The sequence below is a fragment of the Brienomyrus brachyistius genome, chromosome 21 (assembly GCF_023856365.1).
Source record: "Brienomyrus brachyistius isolate T26 chromosome 21, BBRACH_0.4, whole genome shotgun sequence".
Classification (NCBI taxonomy): Eukaryota; Metazoa; Chordata; class Actinopteri; order Osteoglossiformes; family Mormyridae; genus Brienomyrus; species Brienomyrus brachyistius.
Window position 1 is genome coordinate 9,671,001 of NC_064553.1, and position 13,479 is coordinate 9,684,479.

Consider the following 13,479-nt stretch of genomic DNA (forward strand, 5'->3'; position numbering starts at 1 on the left):
AATTCAAAATTCAAGGTGGGTGGAGTCACCTCAAGCTACCAATCACAGCCTAGTCTGATATAACGAACCATTAAAGTAACCAATGGGGTTGTGAGCTGAGCTTGCAACAGCGCCTGATTAATCACATTTACTGACTGTTTCAAAATCCCGTTTCATCCTTCAGATCTAGTAACATCATTGCTCTTTTGGACTGGTATCTGAGCGGACAGACCTCAGTGCTGTGAGTCACTGAGAGCTGAAGCTCTCTGCTGGATGCCTTATTTACTTTAAACACCCTCTCTTCTCTCCCGTCACAACCTAATCAAGGGCCAAATGGAGTAATAGAGGAGGTTCTCCCTCCTCTGGAAAGTCGCACATGAAAGCACGGGATGCCTGAAACGTGCAGTGAGCTGCTTTCATCTGCATGCTGAGCAGAGGTAGCCGTGGGGATGAAGTTAGCGATGCTCCATTTACATGACAACTAACTCCTGTTAAAAGAGAAGCAACGGCCAACAATGTCCGTGCGCCGAATGCACGCGTGACGATGGGCGCTGACACCCGTCAAGCTACCTGCTTCACCGGCGCTGACCTGTGTTTTCATTTCATGTATATTTACAAAGCGGTTTGCTGGGTCTTTGCGTAATTTGTAGCCAGCTGTGTCAGGTGCATTGGAAAGGTATGTGTCTATTGAAATGGTGGCGGGAATTCAGGAACAGCTTAGCATAATTACACAGCCAGTGATAAACTAACGTGCTACCACTCACTGTTTGAGTAAAAAAAAATATATATATCAAATCTCTGACGCAAATAGTTTATGTTAACGGCAAAGACATTTTAAACAAATTGCCAGCCTTTTGCTTGTCATTTAGTAAATGTATAATGCTTCGGAGATCACAAGTGTCATGCAGAACGCCAGAGGACTCTGTCACTTTCCCTGATTTCTTATTTTACTCCTGCTAACACAGAGCGACATCCATGGAGACATGATGGACGGGTTGCTGGCAGTTTAGCATATGATACCGTTCAGTGACATTCAGGATGTGGTTACTGTGTGAATCTTTCCCATGTCCCTTATTCATTCTGCCTTTAGGGGGTCTGTGATTTGCCTGTTTGCCAGGCACCCATTGTGACACCTGTGGTTCTAGAACCCTGGATGGACCAATGAGGGTGTGAGGCTGATCCCCCCGACCCCCCGGTGTATGAAGACATAACCATCCAGGACTGGATGCATGGCATGGTGCTCCCATCTCTGATGTATAGGGATTAATCTCAAGAAGTAGACTGAAATGAAAAAAAATATCTCAGTTGTCTTCTACGTTTCAGAAAAGCCTATTTCCTTTAGCCAATTCCTTGTGCACATCTTCACCATCAAAACATAGAATCACATCACATTCATAAACCTGGCCTTTTCTGTGATATTTATAATTATTGATTTTTGCTTATTCTTTGCTTAACAGACATCATCGTCATCACTGATGCTTAGCAAACTGCACAACATTATATGGATTAAACGCAATGGAGGGGACCAGCTCTGTGGAAGAGAAATGCATTTGATCGCGATTCGGGGAGTTCGAGAGGAAGCGGGTGCTTGCTGAGTCTGCGGCGACACTTGATGAAAAATTTTAATGTCCGTGTTTAAAGACTCTCTGTCCTGCCACTCTGCTTATTAATTAAAGCCATTCCTTAGATAGGAAACGACGTCATCGTTGACGGGGAAGTGGCCTAATCAGTACATTATCTACACCTGAAAAGGTTAAGTGTTATTAATTAGTTCATATATTTAATGCTGGCATTACAATGAAAGGCTACTGTCTCCGTGGCCCTGTTCGGACTCAGTGATAATGGGCTGGAAGATTTGTGTCTTCCCCCTACGCCATGGTGGTCTCCTGGTCCTGCTGATAGTCCACATACTTGACGCAATCCTCGCCGTCTGAGATGGGCACGCCGAGTCCGGGGTGGCCCTCGCAGACGGTGCTCCGCAGGGTCAGCCGTGTGTCACGGGTCACGCTCGGGGAGTACCGGTGCCGGGGGCGCCGACATGCCACCTCGCGGAACATCTCGCGGAAGCGCGAGGACATCAGGTTGTAGAGGATGGGGTTGACGACGGAGCTCAGGTAGAAGAAAACACCGGAAAGGATGTGGACGTATTCGAACATCTTTTGCCGGAACTCGGTCCAGTCCTCGATGAAGCTCCACATGAGGCGGTCCGCGTGGAAGGGGGCCCAGCAGATCCCGAACACCACCACCAGCACGCCTGCGGGGCGGAGACAAAGCCCAGGTGTAGAACGTACGATGGCAGAGAACCTGGAGGTTCTGCAGGGTCCTGATGTTCGCCGGGGGCATAAGGCCTAATCTCCATGCCTTAATCTTCACTTAACCCCTCCCCCCCTGCAAATTATCTCCAGCACTATTTTTGTGAATTAATTGCTTAATTGATTGATTGATTGAAGTTCTGAGGTCAAACCAACTGAAACCTTCGGCTAGTCCGCTGTCCCAGACCACGTGCCGAGTCCTTACTAAACTTCCCAAGACACATATCATTTCACTTTGTTTCACACTCTCTCATGTATTCCATTAGTCAAACCCAGAAGAATCCCCATTGTGCCCGCCCTTCCCTGCGTCATGTGACTGTATTCCCCTTCCTAATTGGAGCGGATCTCGCATGCACAAAGTCATAGATAAAAATCAGTCCCTACAAAACTAGGACAAATGTCTCCATCATTGAGGCCCATGTGATACACAACTTGATGCACTGGCAACAATCTGATACATTACAGATACATATGAAGCAACTACTACGTGATACGATGCGGCGCGACTCCACATGATCTGATTCAACACAATGCAATTCAACTTGATATGATGCGATGCGAAAAAATGTAAGTTTAAGAGGAATCAGTCTAAATGTAAAATTATTGCTCAAAAATTGTCACTTTTCTAAATAACAACAGCACAGGTCCTCCGCTAATAATTGTATATTAATAAATCGAATATTATCTATGCAAACATGTTAGAAACGATGTCTCCCGAGTTAGTCCCAAATTGTATCCAGTGCACACTTTTTTAATTTGGGCAGTCACGTTGTGAACTTTAATACCGGTGCACTGACGTGAGTCGGTGAATCATGCCGTCCCTGTACAAAACGCTCTGAAGGCAAACTGTTTTAGACTGGCTGCAAATTACTCTGGTGAAAATGCTTTTATCCATTTTGCCATTGTTACAGATGAGCGGACTACAGAAATTGTAGAGCGTGTAATGCAGGCCCGGCGTTCGACAGAAAACATACTCAGTTCGCGGGAGGTTACTCGGCATCAAATATTTCACCTTTATGGTTCTACTGTTTATGCTATTGAACAACTTACATGACATCCAGCATTTAATTGTGACTGAACTGCCAAAGACAATTTCTACCAGCTTACATAAAGAGACTGTAATTAGGGGTTAATATAAATACATCATTGGGCCTGAAGGGAACAACGCAACACTGATGCGGCACAGGAAGAACAATATACATCAGTCCACGTGCAGCCATCTTTGCAATACATTAGTGCCTGCAAAGTAAAATAGAGTAATAAAAGCATTGCTAGCAGGTTTGCCTTTCTCCAGCACTCGCGGAGCCACTTAATGGTCTTCACACGGGACCATTACCGCCGCTTTCCCCGATATGGAAATTAGGCACAACCGAAGCTCACAAGCCAGGTCTTCCTTTGTCATGATGTATTTTTAGCAGGAACCTGCCAAATAAATCCTTTTTTGTAAACACGGGAAAAACGGGGTAAAATATCCTTGTAATGAGATTGGTAACAGTGTGGCAAAGAAGTCAGAGAAACGGATGCCAAGAAACAGCCACCAGTATATTCCCAGTGATACCTGAGCTTTCTGCTGAGTCTCTAAAAAGAAGAAACAATATTGTCTTGTTCTTAACTAGCAATTAAAAGGAGCTCCTGTTCAATATTAATAGAGCTATTTTCTCATTGTTTGTTAATATTGCATGATCAGATTATATTGCACATATTTCCTTGCTGGGATGGAGCCTAAGGCTAAGTTTTGGCACAGAATTACAGTTGCTGTACTTGCTTCTAAAAAGAGATTATGATCCATGACTCCAAAGGGATAATCATGTGTTAGTTGTAGCTGGAACCCTCCAGTTTCCCTTGGTCAGATGTGTGCCGCGGCCATCGAAATCGATCGAAACTCACTGGTTAATGTGGACAATTTTCAGTTGGACTGAGGTGCTCTTGGGTAGATGGACTTTGCAGCACTAGGCCAGTATACTGCGACACTAGGTCAGTATATTGCGACACAGGCCCGGTATACCGTGGCACTAGGCTATTATTTTGCGACATTGGCCCAGTATACTGCGGCACTAGGCTATTATTTTGCGACATTGGCCCAGTATACTGTGGCACTAGGCTATTATACTGCGACACTAGGTCAGTATACTGCGACACTGGGCCAGTATACTGCAGCACTAGGCTATTATACTGCGACACTGGGCCAGTATACTGCAGCACTAGGCTATTATACTGCGACACTGGGCCAGTATACTGCAGCACTAGGCTATTATACTGCGACACTGGCCCAGTATACTGCGACACTAGGCTATTATACTGTGACACTGGCCCAGCATATTGCAGTACTCGGCCAGAATAGTATGACACTAGGCCAGTATGTTGTGGCACTAGGTCAGTATACTGTGACACTAGGCCAGTATGTTGTGGCACTAGGCCAGTATGTTGTGGCACAAGGCCAGTATACTGTGACACTAGGTCAGTATAATGCAACACTGGGCCAGTATATTACGGCACTGGGCTAGTATACTGCAGCACTAGGACAATGTATTGTCCTTTAATTAGACACATCAATTAATAAACAAATAAAAAAACAAGGTGGGAATTTTCTCAGCACTCAGGAGGGGCATAAGAGTGGATCTCTTCAATAGTAGATGATTCCCTATTCATGAGGTAGTCTGGAGATGCCGTGAACCGCATCAGCACATTTATAATTCTGTAGCAGGGCTGCTGAAGGTGCAGTATTGCTTTAATAAGCAAAATCGCCTCACAGAGGTGTCGTGGAGGTGCTCTTGTTGCCTGGTTTTGACATGCAAGAAGATCAAACCCTAATGTGCACCACACAGCGTGTCTTCCCGTCCCCCGTCTTGTGCCTGGAGGGGTTTTTAGTTCGCAAGTGACTCTACAAGCTGGATCAGAGGCTTCTGCTTCAGCCGGTGGCGAGAGAGCTGGCTTCCCCACACAGCAGCTCATCCTGTGCCGGACCCTAAAGGGGCTCCCCGCTCTAAAGCCTGTTGGGCCAGATCTTCAGAGCAGCCGATTCTAACAATGTGTGACTTCAGAAACTGATTATCCCAATGATTTCCTATCCAGTCCTCAGGGACCTGTATACAGTGCACGTGTAGATAGACGGTCTGGCAGGGAGCTGGGAGGATGCAAAAACATGCACTGTCTTTGGCTTCCTAAAACACTGCCTTATACAGTAAAGGGCTACCATGAACCTCTGTACAGGTAATGAGGCAGGGATTTCCACAATCACACAATGAAAAGACACGACTGTAAGTCATCTAGTCCAGTGTTTTCCAATCTGGTCCTTGGGGTCCCACAGACAGTCGATGTTTTTGCTCCCTCTCAGGGCCCGGTGGGGAGCAAAAATATGGAACCGAATTAAGAAACACTGATCTAGCCATGAACCTCCAAACCTCAGGCCCCATGCCAGCCACTTACTAGGCTCTTGCTCAAATGCACGATTGTAGGTATGTTATTTCCCACAATGCCGCGCTACCTTGCCCTATTAGTGTCCTGTTCACTGAACTGTGGGTAGGGAAACCCGCCATTATTCTATGCATGTCCCAGCTTTCACTGTGTTCCTTTTTGGATTTCCACTTATAAATACTCAGTTTATGGATGCCGGTGTTTGGTAGCAACCAGTGTTTATCTCCACTGCAGCCTGCATTTCTGCATCAGTGCACTTCATAATAAAAGGTGGAGCTTCGTTTATTATAAGCCCAGTTGCTCCCGCACAGATTGCAGTTTGCGGTCTGTATTATCAGTCACATGCTGAAGCGCGTCTCCTGCGGATTGACTCCCTCTTTCCTAACCTTTGGCCATGAAAGCCTTTGCTGTCTTACTAATTTGCCACAAGGCAAAAGAGACACAAACCTTTAAAGAAATAAGAAGGAGGGGAATCTGGGGATATATGGAAGACCTGGGAGTTTAAAACAATCCATCCATCCATCCATCCATCCATCCATCCATCCATCCATCCATCCATCCAGTTTTCCATTTCCACTTAACCAGTACAGGGTTATGGTAATACTGGAATCCATAACTGGAAACACAGGGTAGGGCACACCCTCAACTGCATATTAAATTAAATTCACTTATAAGTGGCAATATGGAAACGTTTTGATAAAGGGTCACACATACAAGTGATCATCTTCTGATGTCTGAATCTCTGGAGAGTACGTCTTTAAGGAGGCCACGTTGTGGTTATTGGGGGGAGTGACACTGGTCGTAAATGCCGAGCTGTCGAGCGGCTAATGGGGGAGAAAATCCACCTGTAGCTCTTCCTGAGAGCCTCACAATGTGAGCGTAGCAATGCGGAGATAAACGCCGGCGAGGAGCCCTGCCTGGGACCATGGTGTACAGCTTGGTCTAATGGGTAGACAATGTCCGAGTTATTTTAGACCACAGGCAGGGGCGCTGTGAAGGGGGGGGGAAGTCAGGACAGGGTGTGATATGATGTACTTTGATGGGGTCTCTGGTAGAGCCCCTCGCCACGGTCTCCTAACCATATTTGTCCTGGAGCCCTTTGGCAGTCCGGCGATGCCTGTGGACCATTTTCTCAGAATAATGTTTTTTAATGTATTAAGTAAAATATGATTACAAAGGAAGTTTTATTTAATACAGTTTTCGGTTTTCGGTAACACTTTACCTAAAGCTGTCATCTACAGTGCATTATAGATCTTTATAATAATGCACAATAACGGTCGGTATAAGAATTGATAAAGCATTATAGCATCTTCTATTGACAGTTATAAGGCATTATAGTGTTGATTATAACACTTCATAAGCTGCAATGAGACTCTCATTCATAATGCACCATAGATACCTTCATAATGCATTATAACGGTCAGTATAAGAATTAAGAATTATGAAGGTATCTATAGTCCAGTCCAATTATGCTCCAATTTTTTTGGGGGTCCATGTCATTCAGGGGCTCTTGGAATTGTCTAACCCTCCCCCTCCCCCTTTATGGCGCTACCTGCTACTAATGAATTATTAACCTGCTCATCAATTAGTTAATTAGCGGCTTCATTTCACAGAGAGCACAAACATTAGCTGGTCGCCATGGCAAAATGCTACCTAAAGCTTCCTTTATGCAGGATACTTCCTACATACTGAAAATGCAGCTTGAATAGTGTGGATGTGTATAGGGTTACCTTCAGACTATAACTCATACCCAGAAATCAGCATTTTCTGTTTATGAGAATTATGAACTCTTCTGTGATTTTAAGCCTGTGTTGTGAACACTGCCAAATTTCCCACATTGCTGCAGTAGGTTTTGCATCTGCAGCCGGATCAGTAATGAGCCTGGCTTGACACGGACTCGGGAACAGTAAATCCTTCTGGTAGAAGTAGCCAACTGGTTAACAAGGGATATTTTGAGATGCACTGAAAATATGGGGCCACATTTCTGAGATAACGCTACGACGTAGGGAGGACTCAAGGACGATGTGTTTTTTTCTCTGGAAAGGTCTCTTGATCTTCTTCTCTTGGCTGGGTTTGATAAGGACTGCGGAATAAGGTGTTTGATAAAGAGTTTGGTTTATATGGAAAAATAAACGGATCTGCCTTTTCTGCCACAGATATTGGTTTCTTGGTCTGAATGGATTTATCAGGACATTGGGACAGCAAAGCCAACAAGCTAAGTTCAGGAATTTATAATTCCAGGTTAGATCAGACCTCCAGAATTAATGCAAGACCCCACCTCCATATACCAAGATGCTATAAGAATAGGACAATGTCATTTATCTAAAGTTAATATGCAACATTTTTGAAAATTATAACTATATACAGTGGGTTGCTAATGTGACCAGTCTACGCCTGCAAATTCTGAATTGAATATATACAGCATGCAGATAAGGTTCTAAGGTTAAATTACCGTATGGCTAAAAAATACAATAGCTAACATACATGATCTATATGATGATTCCTGGGATTTTCACAAACCACAGCGTTCAGAGCAGGGCTGTCCAACTCCGGTCCTGCAGAGCTACTATCCAACAGGTTTTCTATCCTACCCGGCCTCTGATGAGCCGCACCTGTTCCTGGTATTTTATCTGCGATCTGGTGTGGCTCATCAGAAGTCGGGTAGGATAGAAAACATGCTGGATAGTAGCTCTGCAGGACCAGAGTTGGAAACCCCTGGTCTAGAGTTAACAGATAATGGTGCATTAAACCAAGACACCCAGTTATTCTGTGGTTCGAGGAGAATGGGCAGACATGTTAAGGCTAAAAGGAAAGGTGCAAGCGTTAAATAAAATAACAGCTTGGTACAAAAGTGTTGTGTTGAATGGACTCTCTGAATGCACAACTCGTCAACCCTTAAAGCAGTTCTGCAGACTACAGGGGGTCTGACTCTTTCTGTTTTCACAGTTGAGTTATCCTGTTGATCTATTGCTGGTTCTCAATCTGCTTTCCTTGTCTGGATCTACCATGAATACACAATATAAGCAAACTTTTGGGACGGGGTGTACACTAGTCACCAAAATTGTGGAAACAGCGAACATTTTTGGCATTGAGCTTTAACAATTACTATATGAATATTGGTCTTAATGTTTATACGCAATCAAAGAATGCTACAGATATCATGCATCGGGGGATTAAATAAAGACTGGTGCAACAGCTGAATAAAGTTCTGCAATTTCTAAAAATCCGTAGTGTTTCTTTAATTTTGGTCATAAAGTAGGAGGGGACTCACAGAGCATTTTGGTGATCTGCCTGTGGCGTGATCTCTGCACGCTGTAGTAATTGTCCCGGCCCAGACTGGACTTGGCCTCCAAAGCCCTCAGCATCTTCTCCCGCTTCAGCTGGAGGCCGATGAGCAAGTACAGTGCGCTGATGGTCAGCATGGGCAGCAAGAAGAAGACGACCATCGTCACCTGGACGATGAGGTTGTACATCCAGGTGGGCTTGACGAGGGTGCAGATGGCCGATTCGGGGAGGTCGCGGTCCAGCACGGGAGGCAGGGAGCTGACGCCGTGCATGCTGGTATTGGGGACAGCGCACAGCATGGAGATGGCCCATAGGGCGGCGATCACGCGCTTGGCGTGGGCCCGTGTCACCACGTGCTTGGCGCGGAGGGGGTGAACCACCGCTACGTAGCGCTCCACGCTGAGAGCCGTCACGTTCAGGACAGAGGCAAAACACACTGTCTCGAAGAGGAACGTCTTGAAATAGCACCCCCACTGGCCGAGCAGGAAGGGGTAGTTGCTCCACATCTCGTACAGCTCCAGAGGCATCCCTATCAGCAGCACTAGCAGGTCTGACACCGCCAGGCTGAACAGGTAGTAGTTGGTGGGCGTGTGCATGACCTTCTTGCCGGCGATGACAGCACAGGTCAGCGCGTTGCCCACTGCGCCCACCACGAAAATCAGCAGGAAGGTGACGCACACGGGCAGGAAGACGGGTGACCGCCGCGGGCCCAAGTGACGCCGCAGATACTCCTCCAGACTCACGCACGTGGCCGCCAGGTCGACGCTGACGTTCTTCGAGGTCGGGGTCGTGAGGTTGCAAGGCCCGCCCACCTGACAGCTTGCGACCAATGAGGGGAGAGCGTCTGTAGAACAGTTATACCGCTCTGTCATGGTTGAAAACAGCCAAATGAAAGAAAGGGTGGCTGAAAGCAATACAGAAAGAAATGGGGTCAGAATTTCGCAAAGAAATAACAAGCTGTGGGCATATTTGTTATTGGGGAAACTGGGGCTAATTGTTGAAGTTTTTTGTAATCATTTTTTGAAAATAAAAATGGCAGAGCAGAAAAAAAAAATCAGAAACGCTTTACTAAAGGCATGGCTATAAATATTTATCAAAAGGCACAACACATTATAGCCAAGTTTATTATGCATTATGAATGCTTTATGAAGCTCTCATCTATAATGCACTATAGGTACCTTTATAATGCATTATAATAGTCAGTATAGTACTGCATTCTGAAGGTATTCATAGTGCATTATAAATGAGAGCTTCATAAGGCAGTCATAATACACAATAAACATGGCTATAATCAGGGATTGACATGACTGGTACATAAGAATGCATTTACCTTTAAAATATGTACGTATTTGCGCTGTTACAACAATCGATTGCCACATGCATCACTTTTAAGGGTGAATGTGTACTTGCGTACCAGTTATGTCAATCCCTGGCTCTAATGTGTTATGCCTTTTTATAAACATTTACAGCCATGCCTATAATGCTTTATGCATGCATTATAATGCATTATGATTGTGTTTACAAATTAATAAAAACGTGGCATTAAGTACTAGTTTGCTAAACATTACTGTTATTTGGACAAAGTTATGCCGGAAGATTACTGTGTCCGGACTCTGTTACTACATTAAAACACATAAATGAATCAAAGGAGCAGATCTGGTGCCAGTGAAAACTTGACGTGGATCCGGATCCGGAAGGGTCCTGCTGGGGCGGGCAGCAGCCCCAGGGAATAGGGGCCTCATTTGTACAGGCATTGGCTTATCACCTGTATAAAACGTCCGAAACAGAGTGCCCCTTTCGGAAAGGAGATTATGCACTAGGGGTGATTCATGAGAGTGTGACAACGCCAGGTCTTCCCCTCTATGTTTATAACTGCACATTATGACGTTTTTAATGGCTTAACATTTAAAAGGGCCAAACTGTCATTTTAATATCCTTCAGCATCAGCGATTTCATCCTCAGTGACTCTTCTCCTTCCGTTTGCTTTTATCTGTGACATGTTAAGTGACTGAGCCCCTGTGATTCACGTGTCACATGACTAAGGAACCCCAAACGCTAGCGATGGTGTAACGAGTGCTGACCGTAGCCATTAGGGGCCCCTGTAGGGCGAACTCCCCTAGCCTCATCAGTGGCGGCCATGTTGAATGGAATAGAACCAGAAGGACGATGGTTCGAGTCCCAGAAGAGCCCAGCTACGGTCCCTTAGGCTAAATGCTTAATGGGATTTGCGCCAATAAAATACCCAGCTGTATAAATGGGTCAAATTCTAAGTACTTTTGGGGAAAAGCGGTGAAATTGCATTAATAGTGACTCCAGTAAAGCAGTAATAGTTTACCCCAGTAAAGCCCTACAATGCCCACCCGCAATATTAATAACCGTGTCCATTCCTGATACCGTTGTGTGATTGGTGCTCTCTGCAGTCAGGACGCACGTCAGCGGTGAAGGAAAGTGCTTCTGTGGTTGTTTCGCTCTGGCGTTTCCGTCTCCCGAAACATGATGCCAGCAGCCATGGAGAGGATGTACTGGGCGAGATATCAGTGACGTCTGAGACCTACCCCACCCAATCTGTGTTCCATGGGAATATACAGGGGCGGGACCACTGGGGCATTGACTCAGCTGAAAACTGATTGGCCCTCAAACTACCCTCTCCCCTGTCAGTCACTAATTCAAACCATGTCAATTCCCCCCCAGTACAAATGAGGACTAAAATAGTTGTCATTGGATGGGATGTTCGATCTGTTGATATGCTGTTAAACGTTTTCTACATGGTATGTTGCATGAAGCAGGTTACATGTGGTCAGGGTACATGGAGGTCACCCCCTCACTTTCCAAATGAAACACATGACTGACTGCATACAAAAGAGTCAGTCAGCTCTTTCTGGAAAAGTCATATATAAGCAAACGTTTTCTTTTTTTTGTGGGTCTAGTAAGAGCCTTTTTATAAATACAGATTTTAATCAAATCTCCTGTATTCCGAAAAAAGGGTAGTTTTAGTCTCTGGGTACGTATTTCAGCTCTTAGAGCCATTAACAGAACAACTTAGCCTGTGGGGATTTTTCAATAAAGCAAGAGGAATAATATATAATCAATAATAAGATTTGCTTAGCCAGAATTGCACAGTCAGTCACTGCCCGCAAATCACCTGCTTTAGCTTTACGCATGCTGAGAGTCGGCGCGTATATTTCACGACGGTCATGCGTCACGTGCATTTTAATCCACACGTGTTTTTGCTTTTTGTCTTCGGTCTTGCCAGTGTCCGAAGTTTCCAGGTTAATTCCTTTCCTCTCACGCCAGACATAAACAGAACAATGGCTTTGGTGCATAGAGCAGTAGAACAATAACAAAGAGCTGTCTGTTCTGAGGATATTTACAGTCCCCCAGCTGGGACGCTAACTTTGTTTAGGCTTCATGTGCTTCTGTTACTACCTGCTATTTCTTTGCTCTTTAGTGGTCAACAATGGCTTTTTGTTTGTTAGTTTGGAGATTCAGTGTTAGCATGTTAGTCTAGCTAATATACTGCAATTTCATGTTAGCCATTTGTTTTATGCATTCAGCTCAAGAGAATAGCAGGAGAATTGGGTGACATGTACCTTAAAAGATGAGTTTAAGGCTTCCTCCATCGATGCCCCAAGTAATCATGCGTTACAAAGTTGCCAAATTAGCTGTGAAACTTGTCCCAAGAAGCACAGGGTGTAAGGAGGGGTGTAAACTGAGTAGGATGCCACTGTATCGCAGGGGACACTTACCACACATTATTGGCAGTTTAGTGAAGCCAGTTTGTCAAATGGCATGTTATGGGACTATTGGGGAAGCATTGCAGCTATATAATGAAGAAGCAGTGATTGATTTGTGAGATATTACAGTATATCAGTCCTTATACTTCACCTTGGCTTTCTCTAATATTCAGAAACTGGCAGCTGGACACGGACATGAATGTGATGAATTTATAGTGTGGCCAAACGCCACGAGTTTGGACGAGCGTATTGATTTTCCGAACAAGTGGAGATGGTGTTTGAAAGCTGCTGCATTTAGCTGCTTCGGTCCGCTAAGGCTGCCTCGCCTCTTGAGCCAGACCAGAGCTGCGACATCAAGGTATAAACACGGTAAGTGGCTGTGAGCCGACTAGCATGGAACCGAGAAACTGAAGCACACGTCCGAGGAAAGTTTCTCAGTGAGGCAGAGTCCAGGGGTAATGATTCCTCTAGCTCATAGAAGATGGTATCTCTGAACTCGCATTCTAGAACTAAATAATAAGCTAAAGAATGAACACTAAAGAATGGGAACGGAAGATTCATTGTCTTCTCACCATATAAGGAAATACACGTGGAAATACATCTCTGTGCCTTGAAATGCATAATAACCATGGAATGTTTTCTGAGACTAGCATGCAATCTGATTTTAAGAAAAGACAAATAAAAAAAAAATAAAGGAAAAGCATCTTCTCTCCATTCACACTTATGACAATCAGTCATACGTCCAACATACAAAC

The 13,479-nt window shown here is 44.8% G+C and overlaps 1 protein-coding gene across 1 annotated transcript; it reads right to left on the bottom strand.

The window, feature by feature from the left end:
* Positions 1 to 1,744: 1,744 nt before the first annotated feature.
* Positions 1,745 to 9,888, bottom strand: LOC125716786 (neuromedin-U receptor 1-like). Its single transcript, XM_048989527.1, has 2 exons — positions 8,977 to 9,888; positions 1,745 to 2,233 (listed from the first exon to the last, which is right to left on the bottom strand). The coding sequence occupies exons 1-2, from the start codon at positions 9,860 to 9,862 to the stop codon at positions 1,848 to 1,850; spliced, it is 1,272 nt and encodes a 423-aa protein (XP_048845484.1). The 5' UTR covers positions 9,863 to 9,888; the 3' UTR covers positions 1,745 to 1,847.
* Between the last annotated feature and the right edge of the window lie 3,591 nt (positions 9,889 to 13,479).

Bases quoted from the DNA above. Each gene is read 5' to 3' on its own strand.
- LOC125716786 (XM_048989527.1), bottom strand. From the start codon at position 9,862: ATGACAGAGCGGTATAACTGTTCTACAGACGCTCTCCCCTCATTGGTC. The intron at 2,234-8,976 runs GTGAGTCCCCTC...TCCGCCCCGCAG, and splicing joins GCAGATCACCAAAATGCTCT to GCGTGCTGGTGGTGGTGTTC.